Consider the following 24008-nt stretch of genomic DNA (forward strand, 5'->3'; position numbering starts at 1 on the left):
TTTTTTAAGATAATGACTGAGTCTGCAAAATGAAAAAAGTTGAGTAGCAGGAAACATGAAAATCATGAACTATTAAATCAGGAGCAATGGTTTGACAAGAACAAGAAAGTGGTTCCTCAAAAACCACATTAAACTTCATGTTGAAAGACCTGAACCTGTGCTTACAATGTGCAGATTGGCGTGCAGTAAAGTTAATATGTGACTGCTGTAAATAATTTGTAGTCCATGGACTATTATGGTGTGTTGCTGTTTTTCAGCCTCTGACCTACTGACTTTTCACCGATTAAATATACTGCAAATAGAGTAATAATAGGGGATACATATCATTGATATGTGCCAGATACAAGAGAGCATTTTATTTGATCCATGAGGCACAGGCTACTTTTGCTCAGAGCTTTTCTGTTATGTGACACTCAGACTTGATAGAAATACTCAAAAATTTTCAAATAAATCTACTAAATTGCTAATAGATTCCTTCCTAATAGAAGTAGCCACTTTGGTTATCATGAGGACTGTCAAGTCAGTATTGCTTTTATGAAAAGATGGAGAAAGGAAGTAATTGATGCTTATTAATTTCTTTATTTCTACCTTATTTTTCAAACAGCAAAATATTGTGGGAGATGCTTACTATGGTATGAGACTCAAAAGATAAAAATGTTCAAAATTAGATGTTGTGATTTTGTAAGATGTCATTTGATTTCTTTTTTTTTTTTTTTGACAAAAGGAAAAAGTTGAATTTCTTTACCTTAAAGAGTATTCCTTCTTAACTGTAAGTCACTTGTGGTGTATACTCAGACTTCCTTAACTGTGATATGAAACAATTGAATAGTCAATATGTTACCACCAGGATGAAAAACTCTTTATTATTGTGTGCAGTCTTCTGGATACCTAGCATCCACTATAAATTTTTAATGCTATACTAATCCTAAGATAAAAAGCTCAAAAACTTAACCTCCAGCAATTTCACCATGTCACAAGCTGTCAGAGGTCTCTGCTTTCTAATTGCCACTGGCCACTGTGGGCTTAGAGAAAACTGCTAACCAACTTATTAGACGTGGCCCCAGACTCCACACGGCACTGTGGCAGTAGACTGTCTTGACAGCTTCTGAAATGAATTTGCTTTAATTATGTCCAGTTCTGCTTAGGCTAAAAACAATAACTGGTGGTCATCTGATGGGTGCTCATCAAGTCCAGGTGAAAATGATTTTCCAAGAGGATCATGCATTTGACACTAAAAAGGCCAGGTTAGATGAAAACAAGACTGAAGTGATTCAACTGAGAACAAGTAAAAATAATTTGCAAAAGTATAAAAACAAATTCTTTACATTTTCAAAGCAGGATGCCCTAGTAAAAGTTTGATTTTACTCTTTAAATAGATGTGCAGCAAATTGGCCAAAATGGCTTTGAAGGAGGAAGATATTGTGAGGGAAATTATTTATGATTTAATCCAGAAATGGATTATTTGACTTTTTTTTCCTCTCAGCAGTTCAAGTTTCTCTGAAGAGAATCACAACATAACTAGCATAATACAAACTGATACTTTCTCAGCAACACGAAATATCCCGTGTGTACCAAAAATTATGAAATCTCTCAGTCCAGCAAAGAGTTAATGTGTCCGTACGTGTCCAGAATATTTTTTTTGATGACAAACACACTTGGAGGAAAGAGTTCATAAATAAAGAGGACAGGGGTTTTTTTTTGGAATGTTTTAGGGCTATTGTAATGAAAACAGCCACACATACCATTTCTGGTCAATTTTTAATATTTCTAAATATCTGGAGATTTGGAGAATGCTAATAATTTGCATTTTATTTATGCCCTTACTTCCTTTTTTTTTTTGGTTCCCCCAACAGCGGTAAGAGCCGACCGAATGCGCGGAGGAAGGAATAAGTTTGGGCCAATGTACAAGAGGGACAGGGCCCTGAAGCAACAGAAGAAAGCCCTCATCCGAGCCAATGGACTGAAGCTAGAAGCCATGTCTCAGGTGATCCAAGCAATGCCCTCTGAGCTGACCATCTCCTCTGCCATTCAGAACATCCACTCTGCCTCCAAAGGCCTACCTCTGAACCACGCTGCCTTGCCTCCTACGGACTACGACAGAAGTCCCTTTGTAACGTCCCCCATTAGCATGACAATGCCACCTCATGGCAGCCTGCAAGGTTACCAAACCTACAGCCACTTTCCTAGCCGAGCCATCAAGTCCGAGTACCCAGACCCCTACACCAGCTCGCCAGAGTCCATAATGGGCTATTCCTACATGGATAGTTACCAGACCAGCTCACCGGCAAGCATCCCACATCTGATACTGGAACTTTTGAAGTGTGAGCCAGATGAGCCTCAAGTCCAGGCCAAAATCATGGCCTATTTGCAGCAAGAGCAGGCTAACCGCAGCAAGCACGAAAAGCTGAGCACGTTTGGGCTGATGTGCAAAATGGCCGATCAGACCCTCTTCTCCATCGTCGAGTGGGCCAGGAGTAGTATCTTCTTCCGAGAGCTCAAGGTATGTCGTTCCAACTTCTACTGCCCCTTTAAGAGAGCCCTAACTGCTCCTAATTCATGTATGCTTGGTGCTGAAAATGTGTTTTCCTTACTTTTCTTCTTTGTATGATTTACAGAGTAGAAGAATGTTATGACCTTGATTTCAGACTATTGCAGCTTAACTTTACGGGGCTTTTATTCTACGTAGCTCTTAATCTGGGGGGATGGCATTCAATGTAAAATATAGGAAACTTAGTTTTTTTCTTCAGAGTAAAATGTCATTATTTAGTCCCTTTAATTCAGGTGGTTTATGGCTAGAAAATTTAAGTCAGTGAGAAACAGCACCTAGTCAACTTTTTGAAAATTATCAAGTAAAGAGCTGTATTATAATGGTGCCATTTCAAAAGAAAAAATGCCAACACTTAGTTGTGTTTAGACCCTAAAGAATGCAAATGATACCTCTGGTTAGTAGTATCGAGTAGGTATTTACTACCTGTTTACCTTGACGTTAGGTTGGTAAAGCCTTTGTTTTCAGAGCAGATTCCAATAGGATGTTTACCACATCATTGCGCGGGGAGTGGGCCGATATGAGTGCCGACCACTGGGCTCGGGTTTAGTTCTCATATGCCGTGTCTGTCATTGGTTTTAAGGGGTTGGGATGTTGTAAACACAGTTTTTGTTTGTATAAGGATCTCTGTTTAACTACATAATTATTTTATTTCCTGAAACTTAGGGCTGAATTAATATGGGAAAGTTATAGAGAAGTTTGGAGTTGAAGCGTGGCTTCAACTAAACTAAACTTCAACTAAATGTGTCATCACATTTAGTCATCAGTGCTTTCATTCTCTGTTGTAAAAACAAAAGCGAATCCTGGATTTGATCTCTAAGCATATCTGTTACAAAATCAATTTCTTCCTGTTGCTGTCATGTGGGGGGCTGTGGCTGCTGATCACCTAGGACAGTTGGAGGAGATTTTAAAATCTCTGAGAGAATGACAGTACAAAGTAGACTTTTAAAGGGTTTCTGTTAAAAATTGTCTGTGTAGATGGACTAGGGAATATGGAAGCCACGTGCAAATGGAAAACAGTGCTTTTTGTAACAGTCTTCACTAAGCACCATGATTTGTACATGGAAACCAAAAAGTTATCTGAACAGATCCAAGTAAGTGACTAGAATACCAGCAGCATGCTGTTCAGACTGCTGACGGTCCAGCTCTTCCTCTCAGGTTGTTGATAGCTCCGTGTAAAGATGGCTGAAGGTGGACATCTAGGCTGTGGAGAGCAAGCAGGATGCATTGAGTTAGCAGGGTCAGGCCAGACGTTTTCTGAGTATGTGACCCCTCTGTGATCATCAGGATATTTTTTATGGAAAAAAACAAACAAACAAGGCTTTCCTGGTGTTCTTACATTCACAAGTTTGTCCTTCAGAGAACAGGTAAGGTCTTTGAAAATGAAAATGAAAACGATAATTTTAGATGCAACTGAGAAGTTAGGAAATGTAAACGTGAGGAGAGCATGGCCTTTGCTGTCAGATGGACGTGATTTGCATTATATCTTCGCCCATGTGTCTTCGTGGGCAGGTTGTCAGTCTCTGAGCCTGTTTTCTCATCTGTAAAATTGTACATGTGGTGTTTATGGGAGGGGGTATGGAGGGAATAACAATACTTCTGTTGAGGAGGTTTTGCAAGGAATAAATGAGACTACGTGGCCAACATATCTAGTACTGGGAACCAAGCATATATTAAAAACTCAATAAGTTGGTGCTATTTTAAAATTGTTATTATTGTTTTATGACAAATGTGTGGTGGCTTTACATAATACCATCTTTCATTCAGAAAAAAACACACACTTGTATTCTCATTAGTTAGACACAGGGAAACCATATTTCCACATGTGTTATAGAGCAGTATAATTGTGTGACAAACAGTCACTAACCACCACTGCTAGAGGACCTACAATTCACCAGGCAGTGAGTTAGGTGTAAGATGAATACAAGGTGCAGTACAACAAAATATTTCCTCACAAAGGTTTTATGGTAAGGCAGTTTCATTAATATCTATTAAAAAAATAAAGACAGCTGAAGTTGTAGTTCACAAATCCACGGGGAGAGAAATCATGCATATTATTTACATGTAAAAATGGAAACAGTGATGAAGTGAATACAGAACCACAGGTGGGACTGTAATAATAGTGCTCGGAGAATATTCTTTCACTCCAAATTTCTCTTTTCCTCCCCCTGTAGCTACATTCTACAAGATTCTTTTATAGGGCATGAGGGTTTAATACTTGGGTAAAATATGAATATCTTTGGGGACAAGTATATTAAAGCATTATCAGTCATTTATACTATTTTTTTAATGCATTTGTCTTTCATGGGAATATGCTTTGAAAAAGGGAAAGGAAAGTAGGTACAAGCCTGGGGGGCACCTTCAGGGGGTGGGACGTGCCCCCAGAAAGACAAGCTTGACCCACTTCGCGGTGTGCCTGGGGCTGACATTGAAAGGAGTGATGCGATTTAAGTATTTTTCAGAGAACGAAAAGTAGAATTCAGAATAACTTACAGATTGTTTAAATGCAGAGTTGTGAGGTGATTATTCACATTTGGAAGAACTCCTTTTCAGTTTATAAATTTACTTTGTGAAAAAACAAGTCATTTGAAGGCAGCATCGAGACACGTGCACTATGGTGTACTTCCCTGGGGCTTTCATATTTTTCAACTATGACCTTTGCTAAGAAATATATTTTACACTGGAACTTAGTGTTCCAAACACATCTCTCTCTCTCTCTCACACACACACACACACACACACACACACACACACAAATACAAATACACGCAACTGAACCAAAGTTTCACTAGACAGTACATGACCTTCTCCATGCCACACACTCTGATGTTTTCTATTCTATTCTGCTTTAGTCTAATTTATTTTGTGTTTTTTGAAATTTCTGGTCATGACCCACTAAATTGATTTCATGACCCACTAATGAGGCATGACCAGTAGTCCGAGAAAATCGCTCTAGGGGAGGTTTTGCGGCCATCCGCTGGGCGTTGCCGACCTGCCACCCCTAAGAACAACTCCCAAAGAAGGCCTCCTCCTGGCATGGCCCCTAAGACATCCCTGGAACCTGCAACCCAGTCCTCACCCTGCCCTCCTGCAAAAGTTGTGATTTCTAAATATCATTTGGGAAGACAAATGCTCCCCTTCAAACATTTGTCTTTTTCTTGTTAACGTCACAGCAAATCGCCCATCGAGTGATATGCTTATAGGGCAGATTGCTATGCCTCTACCACCCCCAGATGAAAAGGCACAGATCTGCTCCTGGAGAGTAATAGGATAATAAGGCAATTTTGCAAATGACCCCTTGCTCACTCTCCCAGGACACGTTACATTCTCTACCATGTATAAAAGAGACTACGGATTTCATTTGTTTACTATTTAAGGGAATAGAAGGGCCCAAGGAAATTTGGTGGTTTGTTTTGTTTTTCCACGTATCTACAAGGTGCTAAAAAGATATTCTGGTTCCCATTCAAAATATTGGAATGAGAAAGGAAATTATAACTCCCAAACTTGCAGCTTGTAAAATAGCACATAAAAAAAAAAAAAAAAAAGGACAGTATACTCATAGACACCATGTAATTTCAGAGCTGGAAGATGATCAGGGAAAAAGGGATAGAGGACATATGTAAGTGAGCTGTTTTCTTTTTCTATACACCTGTAAGGGATAATTCTGATCTCCATCCAAAACAATGGCATGAGAAAGAGGAAATTAATACTCGGAAGCTAGTATCTTTTGAAACAGCACATATGCATCAAAAGATACTCTTGGCCTCAAAACCACAGATTTTCCAGAGCTGGAAGAGGGTGGAGTTCATTTGACTCCACCTCCTCCTTTTTCACATGAAGAAACGGAGGCAGGAGAGGGAATGTGACTTGCCCAAGATTATACAGCTATCGACAGGCAGAACCGGGACTGGTGATGGAGGCTCAGAGAAGCAGTACTTTCGTGCAGCCTCCCTCCCCACCCCCAGCACACACACACAGATAGACGGTGTAACCTTTGACTCCAAAAATACATGCCTTTGCCAGCGAAGCTAAAGCAAATCTGTAGGTTATCAGAAGTCCATCCCTACCATCCAATTACTATCTCACTAATAATCACTGAGACAGATTTTCTCTGAGCCCAGACGACCCCGTGGGAGAGAATGAGTCACTTAAGAAAGCTACGGTAATTCTTTCAGTCCCCTGGGGTATGGCTCAGCACAGTGCATCTACCAGCCAGCACTTCCCAGCCTCGAAAGAGCGTCCAGAGCGTGCTCCCGGGCCTCACCCTCTGCACACACAGAGAAGCTGCTTCGGGGACAACATACGGGTTGTCCTCAGCAGTTAAAATGGCTAAACACAGTTACATCCCATGTGCACCCTGATGTTCGCATCTTCAGCAGCGGTTACACTTTATGCGCGTTTGTGAAAATAGGCAGGAGGAGAGTGCAGGATTGTAACCAGTGATAGATGAGCCACTAATTATAAAAGTCTTAGAAACGTTTTCTGAGGTCATGGCTTACATTCTAACGTTTAAACCAAATCTGTCTTACAATGGCCTATGCTCTTGACTTTTTCGTTGTGTTTTTGGAAATGAAGAGCGAATTCAAGACCCCTCCACACTGCTGAGAGAGCTGCCTTGGGAGTCAAGAAGATTGTACTTCTTTCCATTATTTTTCTCTCACCTGTGTCTTAAATATCTCACCAACACAAGAGCAGTGAGGAAATAATTCCCACTTTGTTGAACAACTAATGAATCTGGAGGATCCATTTGATCTTCTAATGAGACCAGATGTCTTAAGAGGATTCTGGGAATGGATGTGTAGAACTTCCCCTCGATGAATGATTCTGATACATGTAGGAATAAAAAAAAAATCCACATTAATCCTGACTGAAACGCATAACTAGCGTTTCCGAGGAAAACAGATCTCAGAGACTCAGGGAGTTTGTGCCAAAGGAATTCAGCCACGCCGACGCCGGTTTCTAAGCGCGGTTTTCTCTAAAGTGAGGAGGCTGGGGGTGGGATGAGCCTTCCTTTTTCTCTGGTCCACTACAGAAGCTTTCTGAGCAGAGTTTTATTTATTTATCTTTAACATTCTAGATCCCTTTCCCCATGCCTTCGTTCACCTCTCCCACTAATGCAGGTCAACAGTCTGAGACTTAATTGGATCTTCCCCAATGATAAACTTTGGTAAACTTACCTAGCCCTTCTTTCTGTCGGGGTCAGGGAGGAGGAAGCCCTGCAGTGTCGTCCCACCTTCACCTGCCGTCCTGCTCTTCCTGGCCTTCACTGAGGATCGGGGTTCAGGATCAGGAGGCCAGTCCCCGCATCCATGCTTGCTCGTGTGCCCCCACAGGTACAGCCAGCACTTTTCTCACCTGCATTTCATGTCTCTGGATGTGAAGTGACTCCTCCTTGTTGTGGCAGAAACAAACTTGAAAGTGATTTCCACTCCAGAGCGGGGAACTGTTTCTATTTGAAGGCAACTTAAAATATCTAGTACCTTGTAGCTTACTCATCAAAAAAATATCCGAATAAAAGAAATCTACCCTATATACGTTTATAAGGAAACGAGAACACAGGCTTTTCTCCCACCAGAGGTGGACATGGAAGTCTTCTCCCGTCTTTGTGAATTTGGAATGAACACTGGAATTGGCAGGTTTGACTTGAAGGTCTCTCAGGTTTCTTCAGGTGTCAAACATCTGCTTCTATGATTTCTCCCAGGCAGACCTGAAACAGAAGTCTCTGGTCTGGTTGATCATGTTGAGAATTTGTATTATCCTAGTCTTACTTGCTTATACATGTGTTACCGCATACCTGTCTACTATCGATTGAGGACTCCATTATCTTAGCCACCTTCTTGTTCACCATCCCACCGGGTGAATCGGCTCTTCGCAATCAACACCTGTCTGTGCTATGGCTAGCTCTTTGGTGGGCAGTGAAAATGCCACCTGGCTGCAAAGACGGTTGTTCTTCACCATCTGTGTTCTCTACAAAGCTGTTATGCAAGTACACCAGGCCTCCTGAAACTGCTAGGCACTAGTTATTCTTTTATTAAGGTATTAAATTTGCTTTATTCAGTGAGTGTACATTTGCAAACTGTAGGCTCGGTTTAGACTAACTTCCTGAAGCTTGGTTCCAGCGTAGCCAAATGCTCGTAGTTTCCATGCAACACATCCTCCATGGAAGCCAGGATATTTGCTAGGAGTGTCAGTGGCGATGATCATAGCTTCACACTGGGTTTGCTTGTTCACACACCCGATAAGCTTCCTATTCCTATTAATCTATTTGTTATCTACTAGAACCATGGGGAGCGCATGGGAATAGCCAGCCACACCCAAGAAACCCATGTTTAACTGGCTGGGCCGTTGTCAGGTGTCTGAATAGGAACAATGAGAGGAGGAAGACAATCAGCCTTTTCCTTGCTGTGCTCAAGGCCAGGTGGTGGAGGGGAAGAGAAGGAACCCTCATTGGATGTACACCGTTTGCCTGCTGGAGTACTGGGCACTTTCAGGACATTTTCTGGTTTGATCCATAGGGCAGCCCTGTGAAGTGAGCACAGTGTAAGTTCTCCTTTTGGTTACAGAGTGAGAGTAAAAGACTTGGACCATTGTTGTCCATAACATGCTCTTTCTAGAGGACATGTCCATCTCTCCCTTCTCATGCTTAGGGTTGGTTGCAGTGGCCCATAGAGACACCGAGTTAATAGATTAGTAAAAGTTTGCTAACCAGTCTTTTAACCAACCAAACCTCTTAGTCAAATAATCTGTTGGTCCCAGCAAAATTAACCAAGGCACTTGAGTCAGTTTGTGGTTGGGGAAAGGGAATGAGAAAGATGGAGGAAAAACCAAGGACTCGGAGAAAACCTCAGGAGGTAATCTACCCCTAAGGCATGGAGTTATATAATAGGTGAGGGTTTAGGGAAGACTCAAGGTCAACAGAAAATACTTCATTTTTCCTTGGCTACAGAGTTTGAACAATAGATGATAATAATAGCTGCCATTGATACAGTTTTTACTATGAGTCAGACAGTTGTTAAGATATTTACATTAATCTCATTTAATATGGTATGTGGTCATGCTGTCATTAAAACAAAAACTGTGCATGGAAGTCTTTTGTAAACTGTAAAGTACTTTATAACTGTTAGCGTGTTCACTATGGCCATTCTAGTACCACTTTATAATAGGTCTTGAAGGACCTCTGTTACCCTTAAACTCAGAGGGCAGTTCATCTTAAATTGGCCCAGGGATATGTAAAGTCTTTCTTTCTTTGTTTAATTAGAGGAGGACACTGTAGGAACCGAAAGGACAGAACACTTCAGTACCCTCCCATCGGAAGGGGATCTGGGTTTGTCACTGGTTGCAGAGGCCTATACTCCAGAGCCTCTAAGCCTTAATGTGTAGAACCAGGCTGTACCTGGAGGGGTCCTCGACTCAGGCAGTCAGGTGTGCAGTTCAGCGTGGTCCCCCAACTTGGGAATACCTGGGTGGGCTTTCCCCACCCACCCCACCCTCCTTGCCTGCAGTGCCTAGCACCGGTCCCTAATGCATCATCATTGCAAGCAGTTTTGTCAATTTGTCTTCTTAGAAGCTGTTACATACCTGTTTGCTGAGAATAATCAGGGTCCCTGCTTACTTCAATACCTGTACTTGCCCAGTGGGGCACACCGATTACCCACAGACCTTATGGAAAGCCTGCTGATGTCAGTTCCTCAGTGTTGGGGGATTGGAGCTCCCTGAGTCCCTGAGCCCCCTGTGTCCCTGTCTGCACATGGTATCCACTGTCATACAAAGTCAGGTAATGGGTAAACAAACCCGAAAACATGACTCATGTGTGACACCCCTCAACACACTTTTGAAGGACTTTGCCCTCTGAACCTGTGAGGTAAAATAGGCCTTGTTATTTTCCAGGGTAAGTGAAGAATGGCTTTGCTCTGACTTATTCTTCCACAGCTTGGGAAGCACATCGTACAAATCTTCGAGGGCTCAACATCCATTTGCAGAATGGCTGCATAGAAATTGGGCATTTAAGCTATTCTTCACGTTAAAGTCATTAATCTCTAACCCAAGAACACCGCCTACACTCAGAAACGACGACACGTCCCGCCTCACCTGTTCCAGCAGCTGGGGCTGTCTTGAACATCTGATACTTCAAACTTGATTCCCTCTGCACTTCTGGATTCTCCATACACCAGGCTAAGCCCTGGCAGCCAGCGGCCTGGGGCCCCAGCCGGCGTCTCTGGAGACACTCGAAGCTTCTGCAGCCTTGCCTTTATCTTCTCCACTCTGCTTCACCTCTAGCTCTCCTTTTCTATCTCTCCAGACTCCTTTTGTCTTTCTTACTCACCTGGCTTTTCTTCCTTCCCTTCTTATGCCCCAGGCTTCCCACAGGTACCTGCAGGCATTTCTTTGTACAGCACTGTGGGTCGGGGACCACATGGTTGCTACCCCCTGTCCTCAGCTGTATCTGCACTTGCCCTTTAGGTGAAACATGGTAGAGCAGGGAGGGCAACCCTAACTCCGCAGGTCTGAGAATGGGTGGAGAAGGCAGGAGAAACAGTTGGGTAGATCAGCCCTAGAAGTGGGCTGTATTCAATGACAGCAGATAGAACTTCTATCTGGTGCTTCCACTGTGCAAGGTAACTTCTACACAGCAGCATTTTCTATTGGGGTAGCAGGTCAGCTTCCCTGAGCAAGGGCAAAAGAGACTGCAATGGCTGCCGGCTGAGCAAGGGAAATATGTAGCATCCCCTGTAACTCTCATATGAAGACAACTCTAAAATTTTCCTCGTTTTCAAATAGTCGTGAGGGTTTCTGTGCATGGCAAGGCAATTCCACTGCAGGCACTTAGCCACGTCTCCACTCAGTCCCACAAATGGTTACCAATGCTTCCCTCACTTTCAGCTTCCTCCTGGCAATCATTTTCCAATGCCATGTTTTTGACTTCCCGGGACCAATTCTGTGCATTCTTCACGTATGGTGTACTCTGAAGGAATAGCCACAAACTTTGAGGAGAAGGATTAGAAATCTGAAGTTCACAGGACTGGGTGCTGCTGCTGTTCATTTCTCTCAGAAAACTAAAAGAAAACCACGTTATCTCCAATACTGAAATATCACTAGGATTACACAACACTCAGGATTAACTTTACAACCAAACTTGATCCGACCTCTAATTCTGTAAGAATGCTTTTTCTTTACATGACAGATAGAATAATTGGCCAATAGGTCTAAAGTCTATCCTTCATTGTGCAATAAGAGCGTTGCAAAGGCAGAATGTAACCCGCACCAGTGCCTGTGAAGGCACTGGTCTCTGTCTTTCATTTGGGGAGCATGGATGTATCTGGCCTTTCATCAATGGTTTGTAGTGTTGGTTTTATTGTCTACAGGAAGACCACCTCCTGTGAATTGACTATCACATTTCTAAATACCCTGTTCATAGAATATTTTACCTAGGAGAGCAGTATAATTATTTCATTTAAATTCAAAACATATTTTTATGGGAATGAAACACATTAGACAATGGATACATGTTGAATTAATGCACTCAAGACTTAAAGGAGGGAGACACACTCCTCAATGGTAAAGGCAACGTATACATCTTATCTTTACTATAAGCCACATTCAATATACGTTCTTGGTCATCTCAAAATTCTTAGAGTGATGCTTTAAATGACTTCTTAAGTAGCGTTCCTGGTTTTATGCAGACACACTCACATTCATTCGCTAGAAAATAACTACACATATGCATGCCTAGGTTTGGGGTCCCAAATAGTTCTCCCTGGCAGATCTTGGGTGTATATATCACAGAGTTTTGAGTGCAAATCCTGTTTTCAGACTGTTCTCTGAAACGTTGGCTCATTCTAAGGCGCATTGTTTTATTTTGACCACTGTATCCTGCCTACCTTAAAATCACTGCCCACACTTATTTACCACACACATTTATCCTCACCGTTGTGCTTTTTGATCTAAAGTTGCAATGAATAAGAGGCTTTGCTTATTGCCTAATTAAAAAAAACTTACTAAATGTTACATTTCCCCTTGTAAAATAATGATATAGATTAGTGTTTGTGTAGAAGTGCTGGCAACAGGATTCTTCAAAAGTTTTCCTTTGGGTGATGAAAAGCTGTTACATTATTTTGACTGACTAATCAACTGTAATTGGGTAGCTTGAAGTGCCTCAGATTTTCCTTGTACAGTTATCAAAGTGGGAAATGGACCTCACGGAGCTGATGAAAGGCGTCTCTCATGGTATTCTTTCAATTATAGATCTTACAGCGGGAATGAAAGAACAGCTCTGCCACTAAAAACTCAGAGCCTTGAACTGTCCCTGAATGTTAACTGCTGTATTAGCTAGTTAACACATTATTAGATATTTTAATTGAGTCTTGCTCCAGCTTTGGAGAAAAAAAGAAATTCTGGGTCTGTTTGGCAAGTAAATTAAGGAGAGAAGATGCTTGGGCAATAATATTGCTGTTTACATTGGGTTCAAATCATGTCAGATATTTGCAGTGAAGGCAATAGCACTCACTTTTGTGGGGAACAACTAGCTTTAAAAGCATTCGTATTTTGCACTCATATATTGGAATTTGTGGTTATGAATGTTTTCAAAGGACTTTTATTTGACCATTGAGAATTACTTATATGGTTTTATAAATGAAATGTTGCAATCTTGAAAACGTAACTTCATTCTGTGGTATATTTCTATGGGTCCAACTGAGGTTTTGGCTTTTGAAAAGGGTCAAGACACATCAGGCCTGGATTTCACCAAGATGTAGCATTTTTGTTTAGAGTTGAATCCTGCTCTCTAGCTGCCCCGAAAGCACTTCTGGCTTAAATGATCAGTTGTGAGCTAGGATTGGGCCAGATTCCGTATGTATTCATGTATGAAATCACTTGTTCACTGGCTCACTCAGCAAACATGTATTGAGCTCCTACTGTGTGTCAATCCCTGTACTGACTGGCTGGAGACAAAAGCAGTGGAGTCCTCCAGGGCACTCTTCTCAGTTAAAGTAGAACTCCCTGGCACTGATACAGCAACAAGCACCACGGCGAACCCTGATTCTGAAATCCTGTGCAAGTACTTGTGACAGGCGCACAAATGTCCTAACTGTGCTTACACTAATGTTTAAGATAATATTTGAACTGAAAAACACAATTTAATTCTCATAGACAACAACCCAACCCCTGAGAAACATGGCATTAGTCCTGTAATGACTGCAACAGAGAGAGAGGCTTGCCCAGAGTGTAAAGCAAGCTCTTTGGAGGGTGCCTGCCCAACCTGGGGCAGGGGCGAGTGTAGTCAGGGGAGGGGGAAGGAACACCTAAGGGGAGTCGTGAGGATGCATAGGGGCTGTGAACCAGATGGCCAGGTGGGTATGAGGGGTCGGGAGGCGTGACTAGCAGAGAACAGCTTCTGCAAAAATATAGAGGTATTGGCATTGCACTTTTGGGGAACTGTGAATAATTCCTACGGCTGGAAGGTGGAGTGTGTAGGGAAGTAGCAAGAGTTAAGGTGGACAGGTGAGCAGGGTCACTTATGTAAGGTTCTTATATACAGATTTTATTCAAGGCAAAGGGAAGCCACCAAAGGAAGTTAAGAACAGAAGACCCAGAGGGACTGGAAATGTACCATAGTGACCTAGGACACACGCCTACCATGTGATTTTGTGGTTTTGGTTTTGGTAGAGGTGTTCCCTTGTTTCCCAGCATTTAGCTGAAAGTGCATTCCAGTGTTTTCTTTTTATGTACTGCTTAAACTTTGTGTTGGTTGTTGCAAAGAAGGATATAGTTGGTATCTTTTTTTTTTTTTTTTATGAGGAAGATCAGCCCTGAGCTAACATCCATGCCAATCCTCCTCTTTTTTTGGCTGAGGAAGACTGGCCCTGGGCTAACATTCGTGCCCATCTTCCTCCACTTTATATGGGACGCCGCCACAGCATGGCCTGACGAGCGGTGCATCAGTGCGCACCCGGGATCCGAACCCAGATCGCCAGCAGCAGAGCACATGCACTTAGCCGCTACGCCACAAGGCCGGCCCCAGTTGGTATCTTTTATATACGTATTTTATATCCTTTTATTTTTGTCATTCTTTCCAATGGTCCTTTTCCTTCTAGGTAAATTCCAGTTATTGGCGACATGCATATATTTGAGGTCTTAGTCCTTGTCTCATGTTTAATTTAAACGTGATATTTTAAAATTTCTTCAGTATAACATACTTTATGACCAGAAAAAATTTTTCCTTTTTAACTTCAAACTAATCTATTGCTGTTTATTTCATTGTCGTGGATTTAATGGCACCAAATCAGCCATCTGGTTTATACACGTATTGAGGGGGGCTGTCAAGCCCAGGGTACCTAAAGTGATCACATACTAGCTTTTAACATTATTTGTTCCCAAGTCCCACCTCCAAATGATGAATTATTCATTCAACATATGTTAACTGAACACCTGCTATGTGTTAAGTCCTGTTCTAGACAAGATCAACAAGTGTCACTTTTATTGGTACTCACATTCTAGTGGGAGGGAAGCAGATGGTAAACAAGCCAATAAAGATGATGTGAACTGATAGAATTAAGATTGAGTAGGTCAAGGTGAGGGAGGGAGGCATTAGAGTGCTCAGAGAAGACTGATATGAAGAGGTGACACTTGAGCTGAAATCTAAATAGCAGGAAAGAACCAGCCTTGCTAACTCAGGAGACACAGCCATCCCGGCACAGGAACAGCAAGTGCAAAAGCCGTGAGGTGGAAACTAGCTTGGTATTTTTAAGACACATGAGGAAAACCAATGTGCATAGAAATCAGTGATTGAGGGAGAAAGTAGCTCTTGATAATTTGACAAGGTCCAGCTCATGTAGGTCTTGGATTTTATTCTGTTTGGAACAGGAAATCATAGGCGGATTTTAAGCAATGGAGTGACCTCCTCAAATTCTCCGTGTAAAAAATGTTGCTCTGGCTGAAGATGAGAAAAGTGTTGAAAGGAAGTAAGAGATCCAGCACCCAGGAAAGAGATGTGGTTTAGATCAGGGCATGACAGTGGAGATGGGGAGAAGTGGATGGACTCAAGACATACGTTGAGGTAAAGCCAACAGAATTTTCTAAAAAGGGCTTTGAGAGAAAAAGATGAGACAAGCAAGACTCGGGTTTTTGGCTTGAGCCATTGAGAGCCGTTTGTTGAGAAGGAGACCCAGAATCTCCAGGGACAAAGCCTGCAAATTTTCTAAAAATCTCCCTGAACGGATAGAACCAGATGCCAGAGCTGGTCCTTCAATGCCCCCTTTGGCAACCACTGATTTATTGTGATTCCTGTTTTTATTCAAGAGAACACAGCTAAACCACCCCATGTGGATAAGAACTCAAGATCTTCTCAAAGGCCGGGATTCTCTACAATCTATTTCAGAGTTTAACGGCAGTCAAGATGTTCTTTTATGTGCAACTTAAATCCTGCTTGTGCAGTCCATCATCCATTCTGGTTCTGTCAATATAGTCAAAACGTGAGGTTACTCTTCACTTGATCCTATCCTTTTATATGATTGCTTGTTGAGTTGCGGCTACAAGAAAACCTAAAAATATTCTGTCATTGGGGATCCAAACTTATTTCGGTAATTAAGACGGAGGAGTCTTGTTACGGCTGGACCCCTATGCTGACGCAAACTGAGCAGGTTGTAAATTCAGTGGGAGTGACACACAGGGAAATTAATGGTTGAGAACATTGAGTGCTTGCCGCCGTGACTGCCCCGTTCTAGGACTGGCTCTGAGCGGAAAGAAAAGGGGAACCTTGGACCGCTTGTTTTAAAAGTATAGAATGTTAACTTTAAAAGTATTTTTCTTGCTTCAATATGGGTTCTGTAGAAGAATTTGACCCAAAGTTTGAGTCAGCACCTTGACATAGACCCAGTTAGTTTTCCTCCATAGTCCTTTTTATGAGGATAAATTGCTAGTTGTTTTAAGTATTCTTTCTAAGCTTTATCTCCAATCCTTTCATTATCTTTCTCGCTCTTAAGAACTTTTTCAGCTTTCTTTTCTGTAGTAACATAAGATATCCAAGCTATAGACTTTCTAACACTTTTCCCCCATAATGTAGAGCAGTGGGCGGTGTTTGGATTAGAAAACAAATCCAAGGATTTGTCTACAAAAATATAGATGAGTATGACTATGTCAGACATACCAAAATCAATTGTCTATTATAATTCTTAAATCTCCCAATATTCCCAAAGGACTTGGGTCCCCACTATTTAGGACCTTACTTAATTTACTTGTAGACATTGAATGCAGAACGGATATTGTTTTGTCTAATCTCATTGCCATTGAAAAAACTTCTTGGCAGTTCACTTATTGGCCCAAGTCAGTCACTTGCAGCGGAGGTTGGTCCCACCTTTGTGGACCCTGGAGCTTACACAATTTAGGATGCTCTCAGTGACAAAGAGTGCAAAATATCTTCTCTTTTGCTCATTTTACAAAAACATTAGGCCTGTGCATACAATTGCTGGATCGCCCAAGAGCTTAGAAAGTGCCCAAACATGGGAAGGTTCCTGAAGCTTAAGCTCATTAGTTTCAGGTAAAAGTGTTTCTGATTTGCGGTTCTGCTAAAGTATTTCTTGTGTAGGGTAGTATCATTTGGGCTAGGAGGGGAGTAGGAATAAAGCTAAGAATCTACATAGATGATAATATTTTTAAATTTTACCTAACTGGATTTAAGTCTAGACTACCTACATTGAATAAAATAGACATTAAGCCCAGGTACCTTTACTGAGTTTTTTTCTTTCTAAAAACAATTTCTCACTGGCCATGGGACAATCAAGACAGTCATGCCTATAGACTAAAGACATGATTTTTCCGTGAGCTAAGCTCAACATTTGCAGCATCATTTATAAATGCTCTCTGGCAATTCAGCCTTAACCATCCCACCTTCTCACCTCGTCTAGACTGGCCGATGCCACACACCATCCCATCAGTTCTCCTCCACTCCTTACCCTAAGAAATTTCTAAAGGGTATATCAAACAGATTTAAATAGAAAGTGCTGTAAGTACTATTTCAGTTCAGATGAAGGATTTCTACAGAATCTATACTCTACAATAAGAGCCGTACTTTCTGTAGATGCAGGTTTCATGGTGATCTCATCAGAAAGATGACGGGTTTCCTATGGTGAGATTATGAAGCATGTTCTAAAAGTTTGGGGGTCCTCATACTGCAGAAATTCCATTTTTCTATTCTTAAGAGGAATCACATAATAAATTATTAAGTAATCTCACACTTCCTGCTTGACTTTATTTATCCAGTCTTGTCTTTCACATCTAAGTAAGAAGGTTAGAATTCTTTAAGTCACTAACTAAGAGGAACATTGGCAAATACAGTCTCTAATTATGTCTCAGTACTATACATGAGTGGTTACCTCTAAGCTGGATTGTAGTCGGCTTGAAAATGGGATGCTCGAGTACATCTTGATGAAGAGCTTATTCTCAAGAGCTCAAAATTCAAAATAAATTTAAAAGGCTTTGAGCAAGTTAAAAAAAAATAGTTTTACTCACTTCCAATATTGCTAGAAAAATGAAGTAAATTTCTCAAGTGCTTTTTCATTTGTGAGGTAGTATGACTGACATAAATTGTGCAGGAGAAGAACTTAAATGTTCTATACCAAAAAAAATAAACAAACATGTGAGGTGACGGATGTGTTAATTAACTAGATGGGGGAATCCTCTCACAATGTCTATGTATATCACATCATCACACTGTATACTTTAAATATCTCACAATTTTATATGTCAATTATACCTCAATAAAGCTGAAAAAAGCATATAAAAATAAATAAACAAATGGTACAGGGGATCAAAGGAGTGTATGTTAGTTGAGTGAATGGATGGCAGAGCAACTTAGTGCATTTGCTGTGGACTTGGGGTCTGAGGAATAATTAAGGTAGAGAGAGAAGGCAGCCTAGCAAATTCTGTGCACCATGTCATATTTTGGAGGGTCTTATGGGTTTTATTTCTAAACTGTCTACAAGTCATGAATATCTTTTAAATATGATGATCAATCAGGAGATTTCATGGACTCTTCCTGCATAATAACACTTACTAGAAAATCTGTTCCAAAAATTGAACGTATAAATAATGCTGAATTGGAGCTGGTGTAAGTTGCTGGCTTTTGCTGGTGAGAATGTACCACACCTAATGATGTATGAACACGAGCAGCAAAGATGTTCAGCAGAGTGTCAGTCTGTGTGTGTAGGCTCTAAAGGAAATGGGAGAATTCTGGAAGAACTTGTAGGGAAGAGTAGAAACGAATCAGCATATTTTGTAAGAGAGAGTGAAAATGAATTTATCTTTTGAAGTGAGAACAAAACCACCTACTTTTCCAGATACATACCCTTTTATGAGATAGTCTTTTTGAGCCATTTTCTTCTTGGGTTAGGATTTATTTACCCCGTTGGCTACCTGGTGAGAATTTAGATCAGTGGCCTCATTTGTAGAACCATTTTGATTACTGTTCTTTGATTTCAAACTCAAATGTACCACACAGAGCACTTTCAGAGAGAGGAACTTCACAGCCACAAAATAGTATTTCACGTGCTTGCAGTAGATTTTTCCACAGCTTTTAGCCCTTTCCCACTTCACTTCAGGAGGTAGAAAAAAACCCTACTAAATCAATAATTAGCTTAGATCTGAAAGCACTTTACTGCACAGATGTAATATTTTACAAAGGTTCCTAAGGTAAGGAGTATTTATTTAGCTTTAAGTTATCAAAACAAAACATTAGGTAAAAACACATTGAAATGGCACTTAAAAACAACAACAGTGCCCAAAATCTATTGTTCCATTACATTTGAGTGTAGGGCAAAGGCAGTTGTTAAATTATCTCATATTGAGAACTGGCAAATAAATGTTGCATAATTGCTCCCACTTCTCCTGACTCCCTTAGTTCGTCGATGAGTTTTAGAGCAGAGGAGTAAAAAATATTTTTATTAAGAGAGAGCTTTTGAGATTGAATGCTCTAATTAACTGCTGATTGTTTCTCTAAATAGACTATTTTAGATAAAAAACCTAATTGTCTCCATTCTAGTGGATCTGAAGGTTGTGATGAAAAGCAGAGCAGATTCAGTGAGACCACAGGAGCCAAGACCACCTGTGTTAGAGCTTTTCACTCCTCTGAGACAGAGCCAATCATGATAGTTAGCAGATACAGCAGATATTTTTTTCTAAAGGTCTTAAAATTTGGTCAATTTAAAAAAAGAGGTACACAAACTGTCCTGAGTTTGACTTTGGTTAAAAGAGTCTATGCTGTGTGAGAAAGGGTACCATGATGTGGGATGCCAGTTCAGGCTGACGGAGTATGCGTTCTTGTTGTCTTCAGTGTGGGGAAGAAATTGGTTCATCCTTGATATGACTGTCTTCACAAGGGAACAGTTAAAAAGGGATCGAGTCTAACTCACTTATCAAAAATCAAGGTAAAGGAATAGCAGAAGTCAGTCTGGCAAAATTCATCTTTCTGATTTTGGATGCCTCATACACCAGAAAAACCCATTGGCTTCAAATGGATGGGACAGTTTTATAGAGACACTGTTTCCCAGCAAGCAACTTGGGGTGGGGGGGAGGTGGATGGGAGAAGAAGAGGCATTTCTTTAATACTATGTTTTCTAACCATATTATATGGCAATCGTATATGTTTTCAAATTGTCTGTTGATTAATAAATTCCCTGTGGGTTAACTATGATAGCAATTTTGCTTGAATGTCAGAAGACAAAATTTAAGTAATTTGAGAATGCATGATCTACCACATAGAGTGAGATTCTTTTAATCAAAACACCTAAAGGTCAAATAATAATATTTCACGTAAAATTTGGAAAGAAAACACAGTCATATACTCCCCCCGCCATAGAAATCTGTTTTTAGTTAATCGGAAATGGGAGGAAAATATTTTATTAAGTCTAAATATAGACTTTCATATATTAAAAGAAAAGCTATTTACAGGTGATTTGTTACTAAATAAAATCTTGGAGGAACACTTTTAATTACCAAAAAGGTAAGGTAACAATAAACACAGGAAATATAAATGAATAAAGTGTTCACCGAGTCATGCTGCTTTCTGGACTATAAATAACCCCCCAGTTCTGCCACTATTATTAGCAAGTATGAACAAAAGAAGATTCCAGAAATAGAAAGGCGAAGATCATCTCGGTGAGCCTTGTGTCCCATGGCATAGGAAATGTTTCTAGCAAGCTCATGAATTTAGGGGGTTAATTGATTTTTAAAAAGGACATTTCCATGCTGTCTGTTGGCCAAGGAAATTCTTTCACTGGCGTGTTTGTAGAACTGGCAGGCTGATGTTTCCTCTGGGTCACTCAAGGTGTGATGAAGAATTTTGTCTTGACTTCCTTACTAAAATCAGCACCGACAGCTTGTCTTTCTGTTAACTTATTTGGTTATTATCAGATGACATATATAGAGGATCAGTTAATGCAGTTGAAGCTGGAAAGGGGAGTGGTGCGTAGTGGACAGCCCTGGCCCAGGAGTCAGGGCTCAGTGTCAACCTGAGCTACCAGTGTTGAGCTCTAGGGCTTGGGTCAAAACATTTATATATCTCCCTGAGCCACAGTTTCCTGATCAATTCATGTAGCAAATGTATATCGAGCCCTCAACATTCCAGGCACAATGCTAAGCAGTAGGGATAGAAGGTACATAAAAATACCTGGTCCCTGCTCCCAAGCCACGCATGGCTGGGGGGACAGACTTGTGAACATGCAGTTAGAATTTACAAAGAATGTGTCATGGAGATGATACGTGTGCAGGAGCACAGGACGGAGCTACTCTGTGTGTGGAGGGGGTACCGGGGAAAACTTTAGAGATGGTGCCATTTGAATCAGCGCAATCTTGAAGGGTGCCTCATCTGTAAAAAGGAATGAAAACACCTGTACTTACTCATCTTACAAGGGCCTGTGAAAAGCCAGTGACATGATAAAAGTGAGTTGAAAAGCATAAAAGACAATATAAACATAAGCCACTGTTGTCCTGTGCAACACATTTCCATTTTATCTTATTTTTTGTAACGAAGGATTCACATGCGTGAATATTACAGATCTACTGATTTCCAAATGTTTATTAAAATTTTTTTCTCTTTTGATAACTAATTATGAGTGTAATTATTTGAGAACTGATTATAAAGTTAAAAGTGAGAGAAACACAAATCTCAAGTACTTTTGTTTTTAATCAGTATAGACCAGAATCAAATGAAGAAAAAATAACTTCCCCAAATTCAGATATATTTTCCCATAAGTAGTAACGATAGTAATTATTTCAAAAATCATCATGTTTTTGGTGATTTTCAGGATATGAAATTATGAAGATGTGGTATCTAGTAATAAGTGGATTATTTTTTAAAATATAAATGACTTATTCACAAATACATGTACTCTGGTGAAAGAAATCATCTTCTAAGCAAACTAAGTGTTAGAATTATCTCTATCTAGTAGAAATTTGTTATTTTGTTGTCTTCAGTCCGGCAGCTCTGTGATTATTTCATTTAGCTATTTATTATTTTTTGAGTGTTTAGTATGTGCAGTGTCAGAGGTAAACAATATCTTACAGAACATGTTCCAATGCCTTTTTAGAATGAAATATTTAAAAAATACATGCATGTCAGATGTTGACTGCATATCCCACCCAGCACTTCCATTAATGTCATCCCATTTTTAACCACAAAAGAGAGGGAAGGCTCTTTGTTTCAGCAATATGCAAATTAATTTGGAGTATGCAAATAATTTGAGCAGACATTAATTTAGAATTACCACTGTGAATAACTTTCCACTCCCATTATTGCTTTTGTTAGAAGTAAATGCCACACAGAAAAAAAAGTGTAAAACAGCAGAAATCGGTCCTGTGCACTTGAATGGTTCTTGATAGGCTGGCGTGAACTGTGACCCTCACAGCCCAGGTTCAGCTGCACAGGCAAAAGTGCCGTGTCGGTGTCCTGTGTCCACCTTTCCATTGGTCCCATTCCTCCTGGCTTTTCTCTGGGCTGCTCTTTGCCTTCCCCCTTTTAACATTTTGGACTGAGGTGAGGACCTTCTAGTCAGGAGTCTTTATGAGCCCTCTGCTGCCAGGCTTTCAGAAAATGTAAGCATGGTTGCTTGAATGTAGAAAAAATAAAAGGGTATATAAAAGCTCTTCTGATTTCATTTGATTTTTTTGTTAAGAAACAATAGTGTTTATTTGTCATGTTTGGATTAGAATTTTTTTGGTATTTGGTTCTCTCAATTTGAACAAGAAACTAAACTCAATAACATCTTTAAAAAACAAAACAGTTTTCAGTTGAGGGTGGGTGAGGAAGTTATATGAAGATTGAGTGGGAACCTCGCTCCAAGGACATAATAGACAAGAAACAATTTTTTTTCTCCCTTTTCTTTAGAAGTAGTCTTCCGCATGGTTTAATGTGCTAACATAACCCCGGTTCCAATATTTCAAAAGATACAGAACTTCCCAGCATGATGATAAAGTTTTCCTGTGTTCCAATAATAAAACCTCAACGTACCAGTGATTTCCAGTTCCTTTGTGGCTCAGCAACTTGTGAAGACCAACTAACTCCTAAGTACTCGGCCTGCAGTATCAGTGTGGGAGTCGGAAACAGATGTTCACGGGACAATGCCATTTGTTGTCACTGTCGATACTATGTGGCAACTTTCCCAAACGAAATTGTTTGTGGATGGAAAAGAATGTAAGCAGTGATTCATGCCCAGGAATTTTTCTTTTTTTTTTTTTGGATGCAGGCTAGCCATATTTTATTTGTTTTAAATCATAGAACATTAGCAGATTAAAAATTTTAGGATAATTTACTATTAGTGTATATTTTCCTTTTGTTTTTTTGTCCTTCATTTCTTTCTAAAAGTAGTGACTATTTTAAGTGGTTTACTGGAAATATTAAATGCCTCACTTTTGTCTGCGAATTCAGATAAATGAATGATATGCCTTGCTTAGTATTTTTGTTAATAATTTGGAAGTATAGAGAATTGAAAATAAACATCAAATAGAAACATAGTTATTGGTAGTAGGCAGCATTGCATAATCTTGGTTTGAGATTTTCATGAATATTACAAAGGAGCATCCACTAACTCATACAGTAAACGACAATGGATTTATATGTGCAAATTAAATATTAATTTATAGAGAAGCTTAAAATGAGCCTACCATGAAATGGGGACAACAAAACTACTTAAAAATTAGGCCCACCATGTCATATGACACATCTTTTTCAGGAAGAAAACCTAAGAATTCAAGGCATAATATCTGTCATTCTAGTGCCGTTTTTATAAAAGCAAATTTTAATCCACAAATAAAAGTCTTTTAATGTTTATTCATAACAACAGATGCCTAAGACCATAATTATAAAATATTTTATGTTCTTTTAAATACATAGGCCTCTCTTATAATTAGGTTTCTACATCACAGAAAAAATTATTTTAAGAGATGTGAAACAAAATCTGACTTGTAAACAGCAGCCAAA

At 40.2% G+C, this 24008-nt stretch overlaps 1 protein-coding gene across 8 annotated transcripts in view; it reads left to right on the forward strand.

The window, feature by feature from the left end:
• NR5A2 (nuclear receptor subfamily 5 group A member 2) overlaps positions 1-24008 on the forward strand; it is a 125445-nt gene that overhangs the window by 17522 nt on the left and 83915 nt on the right. For all 8 annotated transcript variants that reach the window (XM_058533748.1, XM_058533753.1, XM_058533752.1 and 5 more), the window contains one exon: positions 1854-2500. In XM_058533748.1, the coding sequence (XP_058389731.1) occupies positions 1854-2500 (647 nt within the window). The remainder of the gene's footprint in view (positions 1-1853; positions 2501-24008) is intronic.

Source organism: Diceros bicornis, chromosome 38, assembly GCF_020826845.1.
Source record: "Diceros bicornis minor isolate mBicDic1 chromosome 38, mDicBic1.mat.cur, whole genome shotgun sequence".
Taxonomy (NCBI): domain Eukaryota; kingdom Metazoa; phylum Chordata; class Mammalia; order Perissodactyla; family Rhinocerotidae; genus Diceros; species Diceros bicornis.